This window comes from Camelus dromedarius, chromosome 5, assembly GCF_036321535.1.
Source record: "Camelus dromedarius isolate mCamDro1 chromosome 5, mCamDro1.pat, whole genome shotgun sequence".
In the NCBI taxonomy this organism is placed as follows: Eukaryota; Metazoa; Chordata; class Mammalia; order Artiodactyla; family Camelidae; genus Camelus; species Camelus dromedarius.
In genome coordinates, this window is record NC_087440.1 from 11,025,880 (window position 1) to 11,049,962 (window position 24,083).

Here is a 24,083-nt window from a genome sequence, read left to right on the forward strand (position 1 = left end):
TTCCTAGTATGGCCACTATTTGGAAATTCAATCCTTGATTTGATACTCAATTACATGGAGTTTCATTCCTACCAACTTCCTGTAATTCTATCCCTATGGGTAAAAATATTAGTGGTCAAACGCTGCTGGAGAAAGTCTACGCACCGTGATTCACAGAGTTAAATGTTCATTTAGTAGAGCTGGAGTGAAAAAAATACTGTTTCGACTTGAAATGCTAGAAGATTGTTGTTCTTGTGTTACTCATTCATGCAAATTGGAGAAGGTATAATTGAAACAAGGTTGGCAGTGTTTGAGGCAGTGTGCTGCGGCTGAGCTCAGCTTAAAGGTCGCTGGAAATCAAGTGCTTTGTAAGTGAAGGCATTTTGACTACAAGCAATTCAAGACATTTTGGAAACGTCAGTCTCAGGAATGGGCCGTCTTTTTCTTTCTATTATATCTGGTCTCTAAGGTTTTACTTAGGATAAAGACTACTACTTAAGAGCTCTTTCAGGCACCACAAATGATTTTTTCTTTCGATGCAGTGCAGCTGCTTCTAGCCTGTCTACCGACAGAGATCTTTGTTATGACTTTCAGCCCTTAACATGTTTGGAAATGAGAACAAATGGCACAAAGCTTACGATTGCACTTTGCAGCCAGAAGAAGCAATACTTACCCTTTGTCAGAAACCTCCGGAGATGATCTGGATAGCCATGTTCACTTGGGCTTCACCAGACCAACGCGGATTTCAGCGTCTAACGTGGTTCAAATGAAGCTGACTCCCAGACAGACTGCACTAGCTCCGTTAGGAAAGGAAAACGTTAAGTCTCAGGAAAGATCATCTGTTCCTTCACCTGAAAATGTTCATAAAAAGAGCAGCTGTCTGCAGATTTCACTCCAACCAACAAGGTACAGTGGATGTCTTCAGTCTAGCAATGTCTTAGCTGATGGAGACGATGCTTCATTTACTTGTGTCTTGAAGGATGGCAGTGCTGTGGTTGATAATGAGCTGAATGCCGTGGATGATGGTAACCTATTAAGCAGTTCTGCCGTTTGCAGTGGTAGCCTTAGCAACTTTCCAGCCAGTGAGAATGGGTCTTACAGCAGCAACGGTAGTGATTATGGGTCATGCACAAGTGTCACCAGTGGCGGTTCATACACCAACAGTATCATCAGTGACAGCAGTGGTTATACTTTTCCACCAACCGATGATACCTTCTTTGGTGGAAATTTATCTTCTGACAGCACCTCAAATAGAAGTGTGCCAAACAGGAATACTACGCCATGTGAAATTTTTTCAAGAAGTACAAGTACAGTTCCCTTTGTCCAGGATGACTTGGATCATGGACTAGAGATCATGAAATTGCCAATGAGCAGGAACTCGAAGATTCCACTGAAACGTTGTTCATCCTTAGTCATTTTTCCTAGGAGTCCTTCAAATACCCCACCAGCTTCTCCAACAACTACAGGTACTCTTCCAAGCAAAGGATCCTATCAAACCTCCCACCAGTTTATTATTTCTCCTAGTGAAATTGCCCACAGTGAAGATGGCACTGGTGCTAAGGGATTTCTTTCAACAGCTGTCAATGGACTTCGGTTATCTAAAACGGTCTGTACTCCCGGAGAAGTAAGAGACATACGACCACTTCACAGGAAGGGCTCATTACAAAAGAAAATTGTAATTGCAAATAATAGTCCAAATCAGACTGTCTGTGAAAAGCCATCTGAAGGATACTCTTGTGTTTCAGTGCATTTCACCCAACAAAAAGCAACTACATTAGACTGTGAAACAGCAAATGGTGATTGTAAACCAGAGATGTCAGAAATTAAACTTAATTCTGACTCAGAGTATATTAAGCTTATGCATAGGACATCTTGTTTACCATCTTCCCAAAATGTAGATTATCAAATAAATATCAATGGGCAGTTGGAAAGACCAAATTTACAGATAAACAAAAACCATGCTGTTTTACAAAGAAGTATTTCATTGGGAGGAATTTATCCAAATGTTTCCTGTTTATCCAGCCTTAAGCACAACTGTTCTAAGGGGGGACCATCTCAATTACTCATCAAATTTGCATCTGGAAATGAAGGTAAAGTTGATCATATATCAAGAGACAGCAACAGAGATTTCACAAATAAACTATCTAATTCTTTAAAGCATTCTTGTAAGGTAAGTTCCCTTTGGTCTCAGGAAATGATAATTTATACTAGAATAGCTTTATGAAATATTTGGATAAAATGTATAATAACTTGGTAGTTTTATGTATTTTCTTGTTCTTAGCTTGCAAGTATTTTGTAGTCATGAACTTTATATTTGTAAAGCTGAGAAGTCCCCGTAGTTTTTCACTCTATTTGTTATTTTACCAGTGTAGAAAATATGCATTAAAATTTTTTTCTAAAGTGATTTAAGCCACAAAACATATCTGTAGCATAAAACAAGCTTTAAATAATAATTTATTTTATAACATTTTACCTTGGTAGATTTTTCCCTCAAGTGGCATAGTATTTCAATGTCTAACTCTGTATTTTATTCCTACTTCAAAAATGCTCATTTAGTATTCTCCCCCTCCTTTAAGCATTGTGAAAAAAAATAGTAAAATATAGAAAGCTACTTAAATTATTAAACAATAAAAAGCCTGCATAAAAATGTGAAGATCTTTCGTAAGTGAACATAGAGAAAATGTTTCTTTAAAATACATATATGTATTAGGTCATGGATAAAAACTATTATGCTGAATGTTTAAAGCAGAGGGAAAATAAATGGCATTTGCATTTGTATATACCCTTAACCACAGGAATTTTGTTTCCACCCAATTTTTCTTTAGCTCCCAGTTAAGAATGCCTTCTAAAATGTAATTCCCTCTTTCAACAATATTAAATTTTATATTTTTGAATTTGGTTTCAACTGCTAGGCATCTTCCATAATTTTCTGGTTACCTTATTAATTTGTTATTTTGATAATTTTGCTGTATTGTATTAGTAATTTAACTCTAGTGAATCTTAACCAAAACGGTTCTTTATGTAATTTGACCTTCCCAAAGTATTTTAAGTGTTTTAAACTTAAGTAGATTCTAAAAATTTCTGAATTTGGAAGATCTAGACAGATTTCAAGAAATTTAAAAAGTGTTTCTGACTAAACCAATTCTAGATGAGGGAATATAATAGTTTGGGGGGAAAAACTTTTCTGTTTATCTGTGTTTATGTAGCACTTAATTTCACTATTAAAGATCTTTTTTAAAACTTCTGGACAGATAAAATATTAAGTAATTGCTAGTTTGTTTTCTCTCTTCTGAAAATCTGATAAATATAATCATTGTTACCCAATACCCAGATGTTGCTATAAGCAACTGCTTTACTGAGGATGAATAAAGATCACATTTCAAATTCTGATCTATGTTTTAGAATTATTAATTCCACTTACAACGCTTTCTTAAAAAAACCACCTCTTAGGAAATTATAATTAATATAGTTGTTTTGTTTCCTAAAAGAAAGCAATTAAGTGATACTATGAAGAAATACATTAATAGTTTGCTAATTGAATTCATATGTACCTTGTAAACTTATTTTACATTTAATGAAATAATTAACCTTCAAGGAATAATTAATCTAGAAATAAATATAGAAATATCCTTAAAATAGTTGATTTTGTGGTAATATTATAGTTTGTTGTTGATGCTTTTGAAAAATAGTACTTTTCATGTTTTTTAATAATGTGTGGCTAAATGCCTTTTGTGTGGCTAAAAAATACACTTTTATTGGTTTCATTAAAACTTAGGTAAGCAAATTTAAGTATTTTTTCATAACAGCCAAATGCCTGGCTTTCTGCAGATCCTATATTTTTCAGATAGATTATTAGATTATAAAATAGTTCAGAAGTGTGTCATTTGCTGAAGAGCTTTAAATTGTTCCTCCTTCTAATGTTTATTAAAAGGTCTCTATACAAGTATTGTAAAAAATATAGTGACCATTAAATTTAACACATACTCGATCTAAATTGATCTAATCAATTAGTGGTAAATCAAGGGCTTGTTCTAGGAGGAAAATAATAATGTTGCTTTTTAAACATAGCAGTGACAACAATAATGGGGTTTGAGAAATAATCCTGTGTTTATCAATAATTATATATTAATCTAATTATAGTGGTATATTGTGACTCACTTATAAATAAACAGCTCCCAAAATATTTCCCATGACTCCAGTTAGTCTGGGTTCGTATTCTGATATGCTGAGTCTGGATTCACATTTAACAAGTTGATATTAGAGTAGCATTTAGTAATGTCAGCTATCTGTACCCAGCAGCCGTGAAATTAAATCACTGCTTTGGTCAGGGACCCTGGTTTCTAAAGCCCTGAGAGGGCTACAGATTTTCTTCTGTGTTTCGACACCAGTCTCTAGCAGAATCATATCCAGTTTCTAGCTCTCTATAATCAACAGCTCGTTAAGGGCTAATTTTTAAAATCTAGTGAGAGCTTTTACCTATATCTGCAACAAGGCTGTGTTTTGTGTTTACAGCTTAGAATGAGGATGGGAGTTTGTAATCCACATGACAGGGTTTATTCCATTTATTTGCCAGCACAGAACATAACAGTAACTTGCATATATTTTTATATACTCTTTTTGAGAGACAATATTACTTTCATAAGGGCTTTATAATGACTTTTGATCTGAAAGTAGATATTTGATATCTTAACATTGTGTGTAATATCTTGTCAGCTTGATCAAGAAATAGATTAAGGAGCTAAGAGGAGGTAAGGAACCAGTTTTTATCCATTTACGAAAATTACTCTGCAGAGTTCTGTAGTCTGCGTAATAGTTAGCTTACTCTATTATTGTTTTGTTTTTCCCTATCTATTGTTTTTTAAATTTCCTGTGCTGTTAGGAAGCTCAGAGACTTCATTACCCTATTATTTAAAATACCTTAGCATGTTGCCCGTGCTTGTATATGTCTTCCATTCTTCATGTATAATCTTGTTTTTATCAGCAAGTTTGGCTTTACATTTTTTTTCTTTTTATTATGAAAGTTTGTGCCTATTTCCTGTTATTTAATCTTGGTTAGGTAAATTGCTTCAGCCTAGTGTAGTAGAACTTTAAAAAAAACTATGTCTCAGTTATTTCAAAAGCCTTTAACACTTATCTCAAGATTATACATTTTAATAATGTTTGGTTTTTCTTCCTAAAATAAATGTTTTAAGTATTTTTAGGGTTCCATTATTTTCTCAGCTCCTATTTTGTTAATTTTAGCAGAATATTTAGAGACATTTGGTTAAATTTATTTTGAACACCTAATCTTTCCTATAAAAATCAGTATAGTTTATAAATATTGACTCTAAAATTGTGATGCGGCAATGTTAATGACCAGTTTTAGAAACGTAGTGAGAAGTGTGTGCTTGTATATGTACGTGTCTCAGAATTGAAGAACTAAAGTGTTCTTTTCGGAGTGGTTCAGGGAGCTGAATTATCTGCTTCAGAAATACTTTGTTTCTCTATAGCTGCGTCTTTCATTCATTCATCTAGCACACATCTGAGTGCCTACTGTTTGCCACCCACGGGCTCAGGCTATGGGAATAAAATGTACTAAAGTACAGTCTTTACTTGGGGAACTCCCATTCCAGCGTAGACGCACACTGGCAGACTGAAAAAAAAATCAGTCTAACGTGTGATGTGCTAAAACAGAGGTGTGGTTGAGGAAGTGAGAAAGATACAATATTTATCTGGAGGAGAGGACCTGGTTGGCAGAGAAAGACTTCACAGAGGAGGAGTTGGAGTTCACCAGGCAGAGAAATCAAGGAGGATATTTTTGGGCAGAGATTCTCACTCTCAGCACTATTGACACTTGGGACGGGATAATTTTTGTTTTTGGGGGGGCTGTCCTGTGCCCTGTAGTATGTTAAGCAGCATCCCTGGCCTCCACCCACTGGATGCCCATAACACCCTTCTCCCCCAGTTGTGACAATCAGAAAATGTCTCCAGACATTGCCATATGTCCCCGAGGGGCAAATTTGACCCCCATTGAGCATCATTGCTCTAGGCAGAAGCAGCTGCACATGCAAAGGCTAGAGATGTGAAAAAAATCAGACTGTAAATAGTTCAGTGTGACTCAACATGGGGAGTCCAGGGATGTGGGAAGGGCTGGGGGTGACGTGCTGGAAGTGGTTGGCGTCCCCTTGAGTGCAGCACCTCATGCTGAAAGAAAGCCATGTGACCCCTGCCAACAGACAACAGTTCGGCGCTGGAAGTCTTTATTTGAGAATGTAACGTGCTCATTTTTTTGTTTTTAGATGCCAATTTTTTTATGACACCATGGATTATAAATGAATCAAAGTTTTCTTAGCTTGGATGATTAGGTGAATAGCAATGTCCTGAACTAAAATGAGGAATTCAGAAGGGGCCAGACTGGGAGGGTAAAGAAGATAATGTACATCATTAAGTTTTTGTACCGAGAAGCTGCCCTGGTGCTACTGCTGTCAGGTAGGGTAGTTAGAGGCCCGGGATTGGGGATCAGGAGAAAAGTGAGAGCTGGAAATGTAGCTGGGGAATGAGGAGTATAGTCAGAGACTTAGGTAAGGATGAACTGAAAAAGGCATAAAAGTGAGATGGGAGGAGTGATACATCAGAATTCTGGAGGCCACCAACTTTGGAGAAGTGATGGAACAGGAGGTAAAGAGCAGACTAAGAAAGAGCCACTGGGAGGGGGTGGAGAGGAGGGCAGAGAGGCCAGGGGAGCGTGGAGGCCTGGAAGTCAAGGGAAGGGAACAAGCAAGGGGCGGCAGCACACAATGCTGTGGAATGTATGTATCCACTGGACGTGGCAGCTAAGAGGTCCTTGGTGACGTTAGTAAGAGTACGCTCAGGAGAACAGTATTGCAGAAAGCATAAGGTAAGGAAGCAAACAGCAGGCATAGATTGTTTGCTCAGTGTCATGAAATAGGCATGAGGTAGTATAGACAAGGAATATATTTAATGGCTACTGTATAGAAGACAGGATATTAGGTGGATTTAATTGCATAAATCAAATGGTCTGTCTACAGGGATATTGTATTCTGTTATCTAGGGGCGGTGGAAAGATTTGTAGCTCTCTGTTCTTTCACCTTAGAATTTTAGAATGAGTGAGTATGGGCAGTGAAGACTGAAATGGAGACTGAACAATCTGAAATGAAGGCAACAAAAAATTAGTGTAAACATGAGGCTGCCTGTGTGTGTAGTCCTTGTGAGCAGCATCACTCTTTCTTCTCCGCCCCCACCCTGGCCACCGAAAATCAGACAACACAAAAAATACAGCTGCCATGTAGAAAACAGGTCAGAGTTTAAAGCCTGTTCCTTGAAACGACTTGGAGAAGAGGCACCTCTATCTTTTTGTCTCCAGCTTCTCCCAGGATAGGGAGCCCACCCACCGTGTGCTGCCTGTCGTGAGACCTCCCCGTCCTAGACCCCTCGTCCCTCTGCGTTATGATGACAGGAAACAAGACAGACTAGGACAAGCCAGGAGCAGGAGCCTGTGTGGGCACAAGGGGCTTGGCAGAGGCCCTGGGTGTGGCCAGCCAACGTGTTGAGGTCAGGAGGGTGGTTAGCAGGAGTGAGTGACTGCCGAGAAGGGGATCCAGTGATCTTGTCAGCAAATCCACTAAATACCTGAGTCTTGCTCAAGTGTGTGGTTCAGTTTTCTTCGCTGGCCGTGTGTGAAACTGAAAGATTGTGGTCAGGTGAAGACCAGCATTTAGAGATACAGGAAAGCCTTTCAAAACAAGAGGTGAGCCGATCTGTCCCTGTTCAGTGAGGTATATAGGGGGAGGCTCTCAACATGGGAGCAGCCGTCAGAAAGTAGTGTTACCTTCACTGACTGAGATGTAACAAAACTCTTTTGGGGGAGGTGAGAGGTAGTTAGGCTTACTTATTTATCTAATTTTAGTTTTTAAATGGAGGTACTGGCGATTGAACCCAGGACATCGTGCATGCTAAGCATGCGCCCTACTCCTGAGCTATACACTCCCCACCCCCGACAAAACTTCTTAAATGGAACTTGAGCAGGTCCGAGGACTTGGAAGGGCAAGCAGCTAGCATGTTTATGTATCTTGTAGCCCAATTCATGAGCTGGTCACCACAAGGAACACCTTGACCAGGAGATACCATGATGTTTCCAGTTAGGTTCTAGGATATCTGTGGAGGTGAGTGGGGAGAGATATGCCTTCTCAAAACCATATCACTGTGAAACATTTTGTGGTTTACCTTAATAGAAAAAATACTACCAAGCAAAAAGATACTTACATCAAGGATATTGGTGGTACAATGGACAGTGTCTTTGAATGCAATTGTTCATTAAGTGCAGACACATTCTTAACAGAATTTCTATCTTTTGTCCCTCTTACAAAAGCTGAGTGTAACATTTTATGGTATAGCTAAAATAATGTTATGGAGGACTACTTCCTTTTTTTTTTTTCTTTCTCTTTTCTCTCAAATGTTTGTTAGTAAGCTGCCTACTAATGCTTTAGGATTCCAGTTGGAGAATGGTTTATTAAGGTGTCTTTTGGACTGCTGATTTTCAATTTTTCATGTGTGTGTACATCTCCTAGAGAGCTTTTTAAAATGCAGATTTTGGTTCAGTAGGTCTGAAGGTGGAGCCTGAGGCGGTTCCGTATTTCTAACATGCTCCCAGGTCACATCAGTGCTGCTAATTCCTCAAACATACTGTGGGAAGCAAAACTTTAAGACCTTTTTTTTTTTAATGAGAACAGTAATATAGTTCATAGTTGAAGTATCCAATGAGTCCCTCTTCTGCTTTTACATAAGAGCCAAATAATTTGGCCCCCATAAAAGGGCCAAAGTATTTACAAAGAGTTTTAAATCTACTTGTGCATTTAGACTAGTTATTGATTGAGACCATGTAATACAGAAGAGATTGTTTGGACCAACAGACATTCAAGGGCGAGGTTGTCTGCCTGTCTCAGGAAAGAACTTTAGTATGACTCTCACAGAATTCTGACTGTTAAATTTTATAGGATTACATTCTAGTTTCATTTAAGAATCTAAAAATATTGGTCTATAAGGCATGCAGTTCTACTTAAATCTCTTTAATTCATTATGGCTGTAATTCTGGTTTGTGGTGGTGTTTTTTTTTTTAGTTGTCGCCTACACTTAACTTTTTCCCTTCTCAGCATGAGATTTGAAAAATACACAATTGAAATGGGTTTTTTTTTTAACTATTCTGGCTTTTTCAAGCAATATCTTCTATCTTCCTCTTTACGAACATTTGCAATCTTTCCAGTAACACTTCCCTCTAGCAGTGCCAGTTAGGGTACTGCTAAGAATGTTTGAGTCTTACACTGGCTTATGTGATGAACTGAAACACCCTGTATAATCAGTGCTTACTTAGGAGCTGTCCTTTTGATTGATCTTTAAGGAGAAAGTTAAAAAAATCCTTTATGTATAATTTATTAATGCTACTTAAGAGTATGTATACCTTCCCAAACATAGGTCAGTATATGAAAATCTTAGGAACTGTTTTTCCACTGGAGCAGCATAAGAAATCTTATTGTTAGCTGGGTATTTGTGGTCTTCGTGGCTGCTCGTGGCTTAGTCTGACTTTAAGGAACCTGAGGAGATACTAAACATTTCAGGTAAGCAATGAGAAAAAGGGAGCCTAGCAAGGAAAAACTGAAAGATGAGGAGATAGATAGGCAGGCAAGCAGGCCAACAAATGTAAATTTTCTAGAATTGATCACAGAAAAATTCTAGAGAGAGGCTTAAGCAAATGGGTAATCTTTTCTGGGCTCTGGCTTACTGGAATGTAATTCCCTGAATCAGGGACTTTTTGTCTTATTCATTACTATATCCCCAGTACCTGGAACAGTGCTTCACTCAAAATAGGCACTCAGTGTCTATTAAATTAATGACTGAAGCCAAGGGACTCTTTGGAAAGGGGTAGAGATGACAGTAGAGCCTGATAGATGAGGTTGACCAGACAGCCTTGTGCAAACAGATACCCAAACTAGGATACTTAAGGGATGACTATAATGATGAGTGGGAGCTTCTTGATGCTTCACCCTTTGCATGGAAGAGTGGCACTCTTAAATGAATACCTTGTCCCTGGGGTGGATGCCAGTGGAATATTATGATCGTGACTCAAGGATTAGTTTCCACAGTGGAGTCTGATTCATAGCCTACATATTCCACTAACTGGTACCATAGAACTATGTGTCTGGGTAGAGGCTCAGATCAAGTTTTCTAAAAAGGAGATTGAATGGGCCAAAAGTTTGAAGGGTGTTTAAACAAAGGCCATTTGACTCGCTTTAAGTTTATCATTGTTTAGTGAAATGACTTCATTGCGGACTTAATGTGTGAGCTGGATTCTTAGAGTTGTCCCTGGAGTTTCATGTAACTGTTTTAGCTAAAAATGACCTTTACCTTTTGTACCAAGGCTGAAAGACTGAACCCTCTTAAAGAGTCACAGAGCTTGATGGAAATTCAAGTCATCTTCAAAGCAAATGAGTTTAACAAGTATTATCAGAAATAGAATATGTGCCTGCTGTGAATGGCAAATATTATTCCTGGCTTTAAAGAGCTTATAATTTAGATGAGAAGAGAGAATTACCCATTAAAAAAAAAGAACCATACAATATACAATATAGTAGAATATATAATAATGTCAATATTCCTACTTCAGGCATGTGAACACCTAGACTCTGAGCTATGTGATTGTCTATATAATTTTTAACTAATTTAAATTTTTATCAAGATAACACATGGGCCTGTTTTTAAAATCAGGGTTTTTTTCCTTTGATGTTTTCCTTTCTGCCTTTTTCTCTGTGTTCTCTCTTCCTAGAATTCCAAAACCAAAGTTTGCACCTCTTGGGTTGATCTTATAATTTACTTTTCTCTCCCATTTTCTATTTCTTTGCCTCCTTACTCTATATTCTGGAAGATTTTCCCCCAAGTTTTTCCTTCTCTTTAGTTTTAAAATTTTGGCTATTTTAATTTCTGAAGCTCTATCTTGGGTTTTTAGGGGGGGGTTTTTTTGATGATTACCTATTATTCTTGTTCTGTAAGTGCCGTCTCTTATTTCTCTGAGAATATTTTACTTAAGGTCTTTTAAAATCAGCTTTGTTATGGGTCCAAAGTTGTCTCTGGTCCCTGTGGGTCACTCTGCTGCTGTTGATGTTTGTTTCTCTTTGTTATTAGACATTTTCCTCCAGGTCTCTGGTGAACCTTGGCTGTCTGTTCGTGTTTGAGAATGAGTCACTATGAAGTTATCTGAAGGCTCTGTAAATGTGTGGGCCTTTTCAGATGGTAGGCTTCATTGTCAGGCAACTTCTAAATGTCAGTATCTGCAGGTTCTTTCTCAGAGGTCATCTTGTTTCTGCAAGAGAAGAAACCTGCAATGATTGCCCAGTTATGTTTTATGGCTGTGGTTAGTGATAAACTCAGAGTGGAGGTGATTTCTTTCATAGGTTCTGAAACTGGATTAATTCAAGGTAAACCATGCCTTAAAAGCGATACTTACTTAACAAATTCTTAAGGTACTGACTGTAATTTAATTAACTTACAGAAAGGAAGGTGCCTGATTTTCATATGTTGTCTGAAATACATTATATATATTCGAGAAGTGAGGATGCTTCTAGAAAGACTAAAGTAAACATTCTTTATAATAGAATATGTGGTTACCTTAACGTTATCTCCCAACCTTTTACATTAGTGGCAATATGTTTAAATGTAAATGTGCGTGCCTGTCACTCTGAGGAAGAGGAAAGACCTACTAAAAATGTGGCTACAGACACAAAGGAAGAGGAGACAGAATGGCCTCCTAATGGAGAATAATACTGGATGTTCACTGTCACACTAGAACTCAAAACCTCAACTATGACTTTTTTTTAACTTGAACAAAATCTTGATATATTCTTTTTTTAAACTCTTAACCCTATCCCTGTAGAAGTTTTAATCAGTCAGCATGTATTATATACCACGTATCAGAAAACTCTCTGAGACAGTGATTATCTCCATATTAGAAATAAGAGAGCAAGCTCACAAAAGTTAAAACGATTTGCTCTGTATTGTAAATCTAGTAAATGTCATATTTGGACCAAAACTTAGCTCTAGTATGGATCCTAAAGCACTTTTCTGCACGTGTAACCAAGAGGACTTTCATCCCACACTGCAGTAGGAGGAATCTACAGGGTGAAGCTGCCTGGGGAAGATTATTCTAGTAAGCCAGCATGAGGAAGAACAACGAAAAGTGTTGTCTAAAGGCAGATTTCCACTAGGACTGACTGCAGTCTGAAGAATGATGCTTACCTCCTGAAGAACAGATCAAGTCCTGATCAGGTCCTTCTTACTGCCGTGGTTGAGTGAGAGTGAAGTTCAGGGATTGTGGAAGCACATTTCTAGAGAACCAGGTTATCTTTCAGACTTTTCTTTTTCTCTTCTCCTGACTTGTGACTCAACATTTGTAATTACTTTCTTCCTTCTGATTAATTTTATTGATCAAATAACACATGCTTTGTGTTTCTACCTCCTGCAACACTCTTTATGAGTTTCACTGTGTTCTTTTTCTTCAATAACTAGTATAAACTACCTAAATCATTACAAACTACCTTTTTTTCCAAATATTTTTAAACTTTTTATTATGGAAAATTTCAAACACACAAAAAGTGGAAAGAATAATGCAGTAATCCTCCATGTGTGTCCCAAATGAGCTCCCAGTTTCAACAGTTACCAACATTTTGTCAATCAGGTCATCCATCTCTTCCCCTCTTTTTTTTTTTGAATTTTTTTTTCAAAGTAAATCCCATACATCACATAATTTTACCCATAAATACTTTAGAGTGTATCTGTAATGGATAAGGACCTTTTAGATATACAAAAGTACCATGCAGTTGTCACACTTAAAATTAATAGTAGTTCTAAATGGTTCTGACTGGATCTCTCTCTAAGTCATGTAGGTCATTTTAGTATTGCCATGGCTCAAGACAGTTTCATCTCCTTTAACTTATGTCTGTCTATTTCTTCATCTGTTTTATGTTGTTCATTTCACTTTGGGGCTGAGCATGCTAATTATTTAGCATAGGCTTTTCTGTTTCTTTAAGCAGATAGTGTTTGATAATACGTTTGTTAACAATATAATTGAGGTTGTATTCTGGAACCCAAAACTGAGATTAGAGTTAAGACGTAGAACTGGTCACCTAATTACACCTCATCTCAGCCTTAATCACCACAAATCTGCATTTTGGGTTCATATATCTGGGATACCAACCTTTCCCATTTCTCACTGGAGTGAAAATAACTGTATAGTGAATTTGCTACACTAATTCCTCTTACAGCTTCTTGGAGTTTTAATTTCATGTTTGTGAAACATGATGTGTGAAACTTGGCAGAGGTGATTTGAGGACTGGACATTTTATATCTATTTGGCAGATAGTTGGTGCTCAATAAAAAGTAGCTACTATTATCTGCCTTGTAATATTGTGAGAGTATATGAAGGTGCACTGTGAACTATGAAGTGACACATTCCATAACATAATAATAATTGTTTTATATATGTACAAACTGAATCATATATAAGTTTAAGAATCCAGGTTGACAGTTAAATAACAGGAAATACATGAAAAGAACTCATTAAAAAGTAGAGCAAAAATGCAGACTAGAAATCTGAGGAAGCACTTCTTCCTGAGGCTCTAAATCGAAGATCATGACATATTTTCAAAGGAATACAGTTTTTCCAAAGCCCTATTAAGAAGTAAAGCATGGTTCTTTTTATTTATAGTCAATTTTGACTGTGTATATTCTTGGGGACAAAACTATGTCAAGACTAGACATTCAAAAGAAGGACAGAAATAAATAAGGATTATACAGCAAATTAACAGAAGAGAATTAGAATCTAAAAAATCCTATGAATGGGCCATAAGCAATCATTGATAGTTCTAAAGAAGGTGGCCTTATTATTTTTTTGCCCCTCATTGAAAACATTGATTCATAGCGATAGTCTTCCTCATCTTATATTATTGATAAAATCAGCTTCTAGCCATAGGATGGTAGATTCTTTCTTTTCAGTTTGTAGACTAAACAATTCCAGACCTCTCAAAAGGTGTTGTTTTTTAATAGACTTTATTTTTTAGAGCAGTCTTATGTTCACAGAAGTAGTAAGCAGAAGGTACAGAGATTTCCTGGATACTCCCTACTCCAACCCATGCAACTTCCTCCATTATCAATATCCCCCACCAGAGTAGTACATTTGTTACAACTTATAAATCTACATTGACATATCATTATCATTCAGAGTCCATGGTTTAATTTAGGGTTCACTCTTGGTAGAATACATTCTATACGTTTGGACAAATTTATAATGTCATGTATCTACTATCATATCATACAGAGTAGTTTCACTGCCCTAAAAATCTCCTGTGTTTTGTATCTTTATTCCTCCATCCCCTGTTGCCTAGCAACCAGTGATCTTCCTGCTGTCCCCATAGTTTTGCCTTTTCTAGAATGTCCTGTAGTTAAAATCATACAGTCTGTAGCCTTTTCAGTTTGACACCTTTCACTTAGCCATGTGCATTTAAATTTCCTCCATCTCTTTTCATGGCTTGATAAATGGTGTGGTTTTTTTGGATTTTTTTGGTTTTCTTTTTTTAGTGCTGAATAATATTCCATTGTCTGAGTGTACCTTATTTATTTGTATTTATTTGTACATTTATCTACTGAAGGACATCCTGGTTGCTTCCAAGTTTTGGCAGTTGTGAATAAAGCTGCTATAAATATCTCTGTGTAGGTTTTTGTGCAGATATAATTTTTCAGCTCCTTTGGGTAGATACCAAGGAATGTGACTGCTGGATCACATGGTAAGAGTAAGTTTACTTAAGAGTAAGCTGAAGAGTAAGTTTTGTAAGAAACTGCCTAGCTGTCTTCTGAAGTGGCTAGTATTTTTCAATCCCACCATCAGTGAATGAGAGTTCCTGTTGTTCCATAGCTTTACCAGCATTTAGTGTTGTCAGTGTCCTGGATTTTCACCATCCTGATATATGTGCAGTGGTATCTCACTATTGTCTTAATTTGCATTTCCCTGGTGACATATGATATGGAATATCTTATGAAATATGTTTATTTGCCATCTGTATATATTCTGTGCTGAGGTGTCTGTTAAGGGCTTTGGTCCATTTTTTAGTTGTGTTATTTGTTTTCTTGTTGAGTTTTCAGTATTCTTTATGTATTTTGGATAATAGTCCTTTATCACATGCGTCTTTTGCAAATATTTTCTCCCAGTCTGTGGCTTGTCTTTTCATGCTCTTGACGGTGTCTTTCACAGAGTAGACATTTTTAATTTTAATGAAGTCCAGATCATCAGTTATTTCTTTCATGGATCATGCCCTTGGTATTGTATTTAAAAAGTCATCACCAAACCCAAATTCATCTAAATTTTCTCCTAGGTTATCTTATAGGAGTTGTATAGTTTTGCATTTTACATTTACATCTGTGAGTCATTTTGAGTTAATTTTTGTGAGGAATGTAAAGTCTGTGTGTAGATTCACTTTTGTGCATGTAAATATTCAGTTGTTCCAGCATCATTTGTTGAAGAAGCTGTCTTTTCTCCATTGTATTGCCTTTGCTCCTTTGTCAAAAATCAGTTAGCTGTATTTATATGGGTCTATTTCTGGGCCCTATATACTGTTCTGTTGATTTGTTTGTTTGTTTTTTTCACCATTAGCACACTGTTTAGGTTATTGTAGTTTTACAGTGAGGTAGCATCAGTTCTCCAGCTTTGTTCCTGCCCTTCAGTATTTTGTGGGCTATTCTGGGTCTTTTGTGTCTCCATATAGTAAACTTTACAATAAGTTTTCAACATCCACGAAATAACTTGTCTGGGATTTTAATTGGGATTGCCTTGCATCTGTAAATCAAATTGGGAAGAAGTGATATCTTGACTCTTCCTATCCATGAACATAGAATATTTCTCCATCTGTTTAGTTCTTTGAATTCATTCATCAGAGTATTGTAGTTTTCCTCATGTAGGTCTTGTACATATTTTGATAATTTATACTTAAGTGTTTCATTTTTTGGGGGGTGCTGTTGTAAATGGTATTGTGTTTTTTGTTTCAAATTCTACTTGTTCATTGCTGGTATATGTAGGAAAGCAATTGACTCTTCTATATTAACCTTGTATCCTGTGATCTTGCTATAATTGCTCATTAGTTTCAGGAGTTTTTGGTCATTCCTTTTGGATTTTCTCCAAAGATGATTGTGTCATCTGCAAACAAAGACAGTTTTATTTCTTCATTCCCAATCTGTATACTTTTTATTGCTTTTCTTGTCTTATTATATTAACTAGGACATCAGTACAGTACAGAAAAGGAGTGGTGACAAGGGACATCCTTGACGTGTTCCTGATCTTAGTGAGAAAGATTCTAGTTTCTCACCAGTTAGTCTGAAGTTAGATGTAGGTTTTTTGGGGGATGTTCCTTATCAAGTTAAGAAAGTTCCCACTATTCCTAGTTTACTGAACATTTTTGTCATGAATTGGTGTTGGCTTTTGTTAAATTTTTTCCCTGTACCTATTGTTATGATCATACAATTTTTTCTTCTTTGACCTGTTGGATCACATTAATTGGTTTTCAGATGTTAAATCTTTTGCATACCTGAGCTAAATCCTACTTCGTTATGACGTGTAATTCTTTGTTGGATTCAGTTCGCTGATGGTTTGTTGAGGATTTTTACATCTCTGTTCATGGGAGACATGGTCAGTTGTTTTCTTTTCTTATATAATGTCTTCATCTAGTTTTGGTGTCAGGGTAATGCTCATCTCATAAAGTGAGTTAGGAAGTATTCCCTCATTTCTGTCCTCTGAAAGAGTTTGTAGAGAATTGGTATAATTTCTTTCTTAAATGTTTGGTAGAATTTGCCAGTGAATCCATCTGGGCTTGGTATTTTCTGTTTTGTTAGGTTATTAATTACTGATTTAATTTCTTTTACAGATATAGGCCTATTCAGGTTGTCTATTAATGATTGTTTTAAGATATGACAGTTTTTATTAATAGCATTATTTTCATTTTAATGAGCTTATAGTATTGGAAGACATTAAAATAAACATTTTATTTTGTGAAAGTCACATTAGAATATAGTTTTTGTTTTATTCTTGATCTTTAGGAATCAAATAATCTCCTAACTGTAATCTCTATTTTTTAAATGTTTTCAACAAAAGGTTACTTTTACAAAAGGACACATATCCTGGTGTACCCAGGATTTATCCTTATGCTAAAATATTTGGTTGGCAGTTATCGATCAGGTAAAAGCAAAATAACTCAGCTATTATAATTCCACATTTATCTAGTTGGTCTCTTTGGGACATTCATAAAAACTCAATTTTGTATGATTTATATAAGCAATTCAGTTTTGTCCATCTGGTGTCTGTATTATAGCTATTCTTCCCTTTTACTGAAAAAAAGTATATATTTGGTTCTTGAGATTTTTAAAAAAATTTTATTGAAGTATAGTTGACTTACAATTTTGTGTTAGTTTTTGGTGTACAGCATAGTGGTTCAGTTATAGATATATATTGTTTTTCATATTATTTTTCATTATAGATTATTACAAGCTATTGAATATAGTTCCCTATGCTATACAGTAGGACCTTGTTGTTTATCTATTTTATACATAGTAGTTAGTATCTGTTAATCCCAAACTTCTAATTTATCCCTCACCTACCCTTTCCCCTTTGGTAACCATAAGTTTGTTTTCTATGTCTGTGAGTCTTTCTGTTTTGTAAATAAGTTCATTTGTATCATATTTTAGATTCTACATATAAGTGATATCATGTGATATTTGTCTGAGGAGGAGGCTTACCTATGACATATTTCACTTAGTATGATAATCTCTAGGTTCACCCATATTGCTGCAAATGGCATTATTTAATTTTTTATGGCTGAGTAGTATTCCATTGTATAAATATACCACAACTTCTTTATCCAGTCATCTGTTGATGGACATTTAGGTTGTTTCTATGTAAGGCTGTTGTAAATAGTGCTGCTATGAACATTGGGGTGCATGTATCTTTTCCAATTGGAGTTTTCACCAGAAAATTGAGATTGCTGGATCATATGGTAACTCTATTTTTAGTTTTTTAAGGCATCTCAATACTGTTTTCCATAGTGGCTGCACCAAATTACATTCCCACCAGCAGTGTAGGAGGGTTCCCTTTTCTCCACACCCCTTTTTTAACCTTCTAAAATTAGCTTGGATATCATCCTGGATTTTCATTTGTAAATTTTATCAGACAGGTGATAAAACTTTTGAAATATATTATACTGATAGGAGCCGGTCACATCTCTTTATTCAATACATACAACCTAAGTTTTCTCAAGCTTCATCAGACTGCAAGTAGCAAAGGAAACAAAATGCCAGTTATAAACCCAAGTTTCAATGACAGCCCTTCTCTTCTGCCCACAAAAGATCCCAGGCAGCTATGAAGTACTCTTCAATATGTGGCATGCTCCCAAGAGATGGCTCCCATGCACTCTTGAACAAATCCTGTCCTATCATCATTGCTACTGTATTTTCAGGCATTGTCATTTTCAGGTACTGCTGCCCCCCACTGGGCTACAGTTTCTCCTCCTTGTCTTAGGGTGACTTCTTTCCCAGGAGTATCCTTAAAGAGCATAATACAACTTTTCCTTAGATATGATGAGCCAACTCAATGTTTTAAAAAAGAGTCCTGATTCCAAATACAGTATGGTGGGAGAATCAGTTCTGGGACATGTATGACTCGCAGAGCAAGAACTAAAAATCATGCATAAAACCAGAAAGTACCGTTTCACTGAAAATTTTTCTGTAATTTCACTGTCCAATATAGTAACCACATGTGGCTAGTGAGATTCAAATTAATTTAAATGAAATAAAATTTAAAATTCTGAACCTCCCCTGCACGAGACACATTTCAAGTGCTCAGTAGCCACATGTGATTCGTGGCTCCTGCATTGGAGAGCACAGACAAAGAATATTTCCATTATTACAGAAAGTTCTGTTGGACAAGGTTCCTCTAGAACATTACGTTTCGAGCTGCAAGCCCTTGATACCCCTGTAACTTTGACAGAGCTCCAGTGTATTGAGGAAGGTGCCTAAAACTACGGCACTCTGTAGACGTGGGTGAAGGAGTGAACCACATCCCTATGGCTTTATTTTTCTCCACTGGTACCTGCCTTGCTGGTTAAGCAAGAAAAATTTGGTTTTAAAGGACTCCATTGAGTTCTTATTTTCTTAAACAACAGTAACCCACATCCTTTCCCCTTGCCCCTGTTTTCACTGATACATTATATTCTTCAGTAAAAATTATATGTACTTTCAACCCTGGGAGAAACTTTAACAACTATTTATAAATCAGCTCATGTTACATTTGATCAGATAATCAAATTATAAGAATAATCAGTTTTTACTTATGAATTTTAAAAAAAACTTAGAAAGGATTATTCATTTCAAAAAATAAAAATTGTTAGAAAAAACATGTCCACCTACCACTATATAAGTAGTGTTGTACCAAGGTTTACGGAAAAAAGAAAAAAGAAGAGGAAAAACCTCTTTGGGAATTATTTGATAATTAATTTTGTTTGTTGTTTGGACCTATTCCTTGGCCAGTCCCTTCAGGCCTTGTCCAAATGTGCTCTAATTTTGCTGACAATAAGTCTTTGAAAGTATTTGCCAGTCACTGTGCATTGTTTGTGCTGAATACTGTTTGTTGATGATTGGGGAAAATGCTGTTGAAACAACAACAAGCAGATTTTGCCTTTTAAATGTCTTTTGTTGTGAAATACAGAAGATTGGAAGGCATCATCCCAACTTTTGACAGGCCAGTCTAAGCAAGGGAGACAGATAACATAGATATAATCGTGTGAAATTAAGGGCCGGAGGGTTGGAATGATTGTTGCTTCAAGGCTGCTTGCCCCTGAATCGAGGGAGTTTTGCAGGTGGATCGCCTCATTAAGGGGTCTGGAGACTGGAAACTTGGATAAATCCTGAGTTGTCAGCAGTGTTCTCCAGACTCACTATACGAGCTGCTGTTTAATACACTGAAGAAAATTATCTAGTATGAAGTCCAGTGGCTTATAAGCTTCAGATTCACATAGCTTTAAAGATGATTAAACTGGAATCCAGAGCAATTAACTTAACAGTGAGCTGAAATAATGACATCTAAACCATGTGCAAGGCACTGTAGGCCCTCACTATAGGGCAAAACTTAGGGATTATTTTTAACCTTCCTTTTAAACATTGTTTAAATATTCTTAGATCATATTTAACCTACTAAGTGGGGTAGTTTTATCTGAATCTAAGTCTCCCTAAGTTGTGGATTTCACCTCTCATGGATATAATTCTTAAATTTGAGGGTGGTGTCAGTCGGAGATCAGGGTTGTACTCTGGTGGGACTTGAGTAACAGAGATTCATGCCTAATATTCTGTCTGTCAAACTCTACTAACTGTGCAGCCTCCAAGTGGTGGGTTCCACATGCCAAGGGTGGGAGAGTGGCTTATGGTCACTAGAGGGCAGAAAAGGTCAGGAACAGATGGGGACGACTGGGCACAAGTGTAGGGAAGACCTCTTAGTGAGGAAGACAGCTTCTCACATATGGAAGAGAACACAGTTCAGTCCCTGTGGCAGCAAAGCCAGTTAGTGATCCGGGAACATAAGCTACAGTCGAAGCAGTGAAAAACATGATCAGGGAATCAATAAACCAGTTTAGAGCACATACATTACCAAGTCATCACACTGGTAGCAGAAAGCTAAGTTCAAGTCCAGGCTGAAGAAGACAGTCAGATTGCCAGAAGTTGAACAGGTTATTTAACCCTTTCAATTATTGCTCCAACACTGTTCAACACTGGTCAGTACCCTCTTGAAATGGGCAAGCAGGACTTGAGTCTATTTCCTGAAAAGGCACAGGAAATCTGATACCGTCTTTTTTTGGCATTGTAGCATTTCCTGTCACGTTGCTGACTTGGTTTCATAATGTTTGAACTATTGCTGTTTTCCTTCTTGGTAAATTCTCTCCACATCAAGGAGTACTTCCTCAGGCCTCAATAGCTGTTTTGGTTTTTTTTTTAAACAAAGGAGGAATTCATTGATACAAAGATGATATAATTTTCTAGTAAGTCTGGCTCATTTCAATTTTTAAAACTATTTAATAATTTATTAATTATTATTCATCTCTAGGTGTTAAATACCTATAAAGGCAAGGCACGTTGGGATAAAACAAAGAATGAAAGTTTTCCTTAATCCCTCTCCTATAAACATTCTTAGATTTCTGTACTTTTCGTTTACAGTTTTTACACACCCTTTAATTACATGCGCATGTTTGTCAACCAGGCCGGGCTGCCCACTCCAGGACGTCACTAACCCTCTCCACACTAATTAGCACAGAGTCTGGCTATAGAAGCCAGTCACTGACATTTGTTGATGTTACAGAACTTACAGCCTGGCTGGAGAAGAGAGCTGTAAAACAGACGTTAAAAGATATAAAGTGGAGTAGAATTACAGAGGAGAAAATTAGCGATTTCATGTCATCAAGAACATTTTCATTAAAATGGCATGGAACTGGGCCTCCCTAAGTAGATAGGATTTACACAGGCAGAGAGAGAAAGAAATCTTCCAGGAAGCAGAAGGGAGTTTGAGAGGGTGAAACACAGGATGTGTTCAGCACAGTCATACAGTTCTATTGGGGAGACTTACATTAATAGGTAAGACTGCAGAGTGGGTGGGTAAAACAAAAGTGGAGGGCCTAGAATCCCATGCTAAAGAATTTATAGTTTTTCCTCTGAACCAGTCTACTTTTTAACACCTTTTTCGTTGTCTGATTCCTGTACAGTAAATTGCACAAATTTCAGATGTACAATTTGATGAATTTTGATGGATGTATACACCTATGAAACCACCACCACAATCAAGATAGCTAACATTTCCATCACTCCCCAAGAGGTGCACATTTTGAAAACCGCACCAAAATTTTTGGTCAAAATTGGACCAATATTTTTTAAATGTGTTCCTCACCTGTTTGTAGGATGCCTCATACAAAACTCATCCCATTGACTGATAAGTTTGCATAATCCCGCATGCTGTATTTCTTGGAATGTCTCAAGGCACACTAGTAACGTTAATGCTCCTGAAGTCCTACAGGAAATAAAGTTTTGCACTTTGTTTAACCAAGTGTTTCCCAATTATGTGACCACCTTTGAACTCTTTCAGTGTCCAGCAGATCCATTACTCCTCAGAACACACTTGGGAAATGATGTTTATGCAATAGCAAGTCTTCAAAGATTTTGAAAATAGGAATATGTTTTTGTTTCTATATTTTAAGCAAGGAGGAAATACAAAGTCCCTGACTCCTTTTGGTTCTTTTAGAGGAATTCTGTTCTGTGCTATCTCTAAGTGCCATTTACATTGTGTGCTATCTTAAAATTACCAAATCCACTTGGAAGTAGGCAGGATAAAAAGAGATAAATTTAGATGCCCTGCTCATTCATCTTTTTTATTGTTTACTCTTCCTGGTTTTCTCCAGAAATGAGGTTGAATAGGAATGTAGTTCTCAAGGTGTGACTGTTGGATCCACTCCCTGAGTAGCACCTGAGGCAGGGAGAGGGGGACAGTGATCTGTCCTTGAAAAGCCCAACAGGTGATTTCTGACACCTGCACTGAAGTTTGAGAACCACTTGAGTGAACTCACTCAAGCTGAAGCATCTGAAACGTTTAGGTTAGGTTGGAAGCAGAGCCACCTAAGCTACTTCCTCAACTGCCTCAGCTTTTCCGTCTTAGAGTGACGATCTTAATTCACCTTCTCATGCTTAACTTGTTTTCAAATTAAATATCTAAGATTGTACACAGCTCCTTGGTTTCTGAGCATTAAAGTCACTCTATCTTCCTCAATGTGGGCAGCCATCTACTGAATTAGTTTCTCATTTAGACTGCACGTAGAATTCTCCAGAGAGGATTAGCTTCCATCTTTTAAAAAGTTGGCCTTTTTCTTTCCCTCATAGCTTGGCAAACATTCCTAGAAAGAAAAAGGTAGCATAATATATTGGAGCTCAGAAGAGTGAATCTCGATGTCTATTTTTAATCAAAAACATATATTTTTCTCTTGTGAAAGAAGAACCTTATCCCTTTTATCAGTTATCTAGCTGTGGGTATTTCCTAGTAAATTAAAACTTTATACATTTAGTCCTCTTATTATTTTCCGTTGTTTAGAAATACAAATTTGAAACAATGAAAAAAGTTGATGAGCACCTCACCTTTTTTGAGGGGGCAGGAAAGTTGTAATAAATGGTAAACTTTCTTCTCTCCTTCTACAGACCTGTAGTTTAGGGGCATACAATATAAATTGCTTCTAAAAATTAAATTTTAATTTTGAAAATAATTTAAAAATCCAGTTTGTGTTTGATATAACACAACCTGATTCCTTCTACACCTTGTCTGCCTCAGATTTCTTCTCTACTCTAGCATGTTTTTAAATGGTTTATATTTGAAAATCCTCACAATAAATCACAAACTAAACTTAAAAGCATGTCAAGATAGAGGAGCATGTCAAGGTAAATCTTCAGCTTTCAGAAGTCTGTAATGATTATAAAGCAGAAACCTCCAAAAAGACAAATTCAGAGGAGGATGATTCAGACTGAAGCTGGTTTAGACAGTGGTTTTTCCTGACTCCCTTCCCACCCCCATCTATTAGGTAAAAATCCCTTTTAAAATGTGAGAGTTGCTAAAGACTGTAGAATGCATGTATCCAAGTTTTCAAGCAATATGAAGCTATTGTCAAAGAACAAGTACAGTTTGTGCCTTACAGTTAAATCTACCAGGCAGGCTGGCTGGCAGAGCAGATCACGAGTTTGGGGCGGTGAATGTTTGCTTTAAGCAAAGACATCCAGTCTCCATTGCACTGTGATTTTATAGCTTAGATCAGATGATACTGTTTGTTTAGCTAACACCATTTTCCCCTCAACGTTCTGAAAAAGATTGAATCAATAAATATTGAACCTCTAGAAAAATGTTGAAAATAAGCAAGTCAGAGTATAGAATGAGTCAGTATGTAGGTTAGAATGTAGAAGCTGTGTAAAAATTTCATAAAAAGCAATTTTACTTAGAAAGATTTGCATAT

At 36.7% G+C, this 24,083-nt stretch overlaps 1 protein-coding gene across 2 annotated transcripts in view; it reads left to right on the forward strand.

Annotated features, from left to right (window-relative positions):
- The window catches only part of NEDD4 (NEDD4 E3 ubiquitin protein ligase), a 114,480-nt gene that overhangs the window by 42,937 nt on the left and 47,460 nt on the right, over positions 1-24,083 (forward strand). The window contains exon 1 of one of the 2 annotated variants that reach the window (XM_010979581.3): positions 267-2,149. The exons of the other annotated variant lie outside the window; for it this stretch is intronic. Coding sequence (XP_010977883.2) covers positions 602-2,149 — 1,548 coding nt within the window. The 5' untranslated portion in view covers positions 267-601. Of the gene's footprint in view, positions 1-266; positions 2,150-24,083 lie in introns of those variants that run through there. 2 annotated transcript variants of the gene reach the window in all.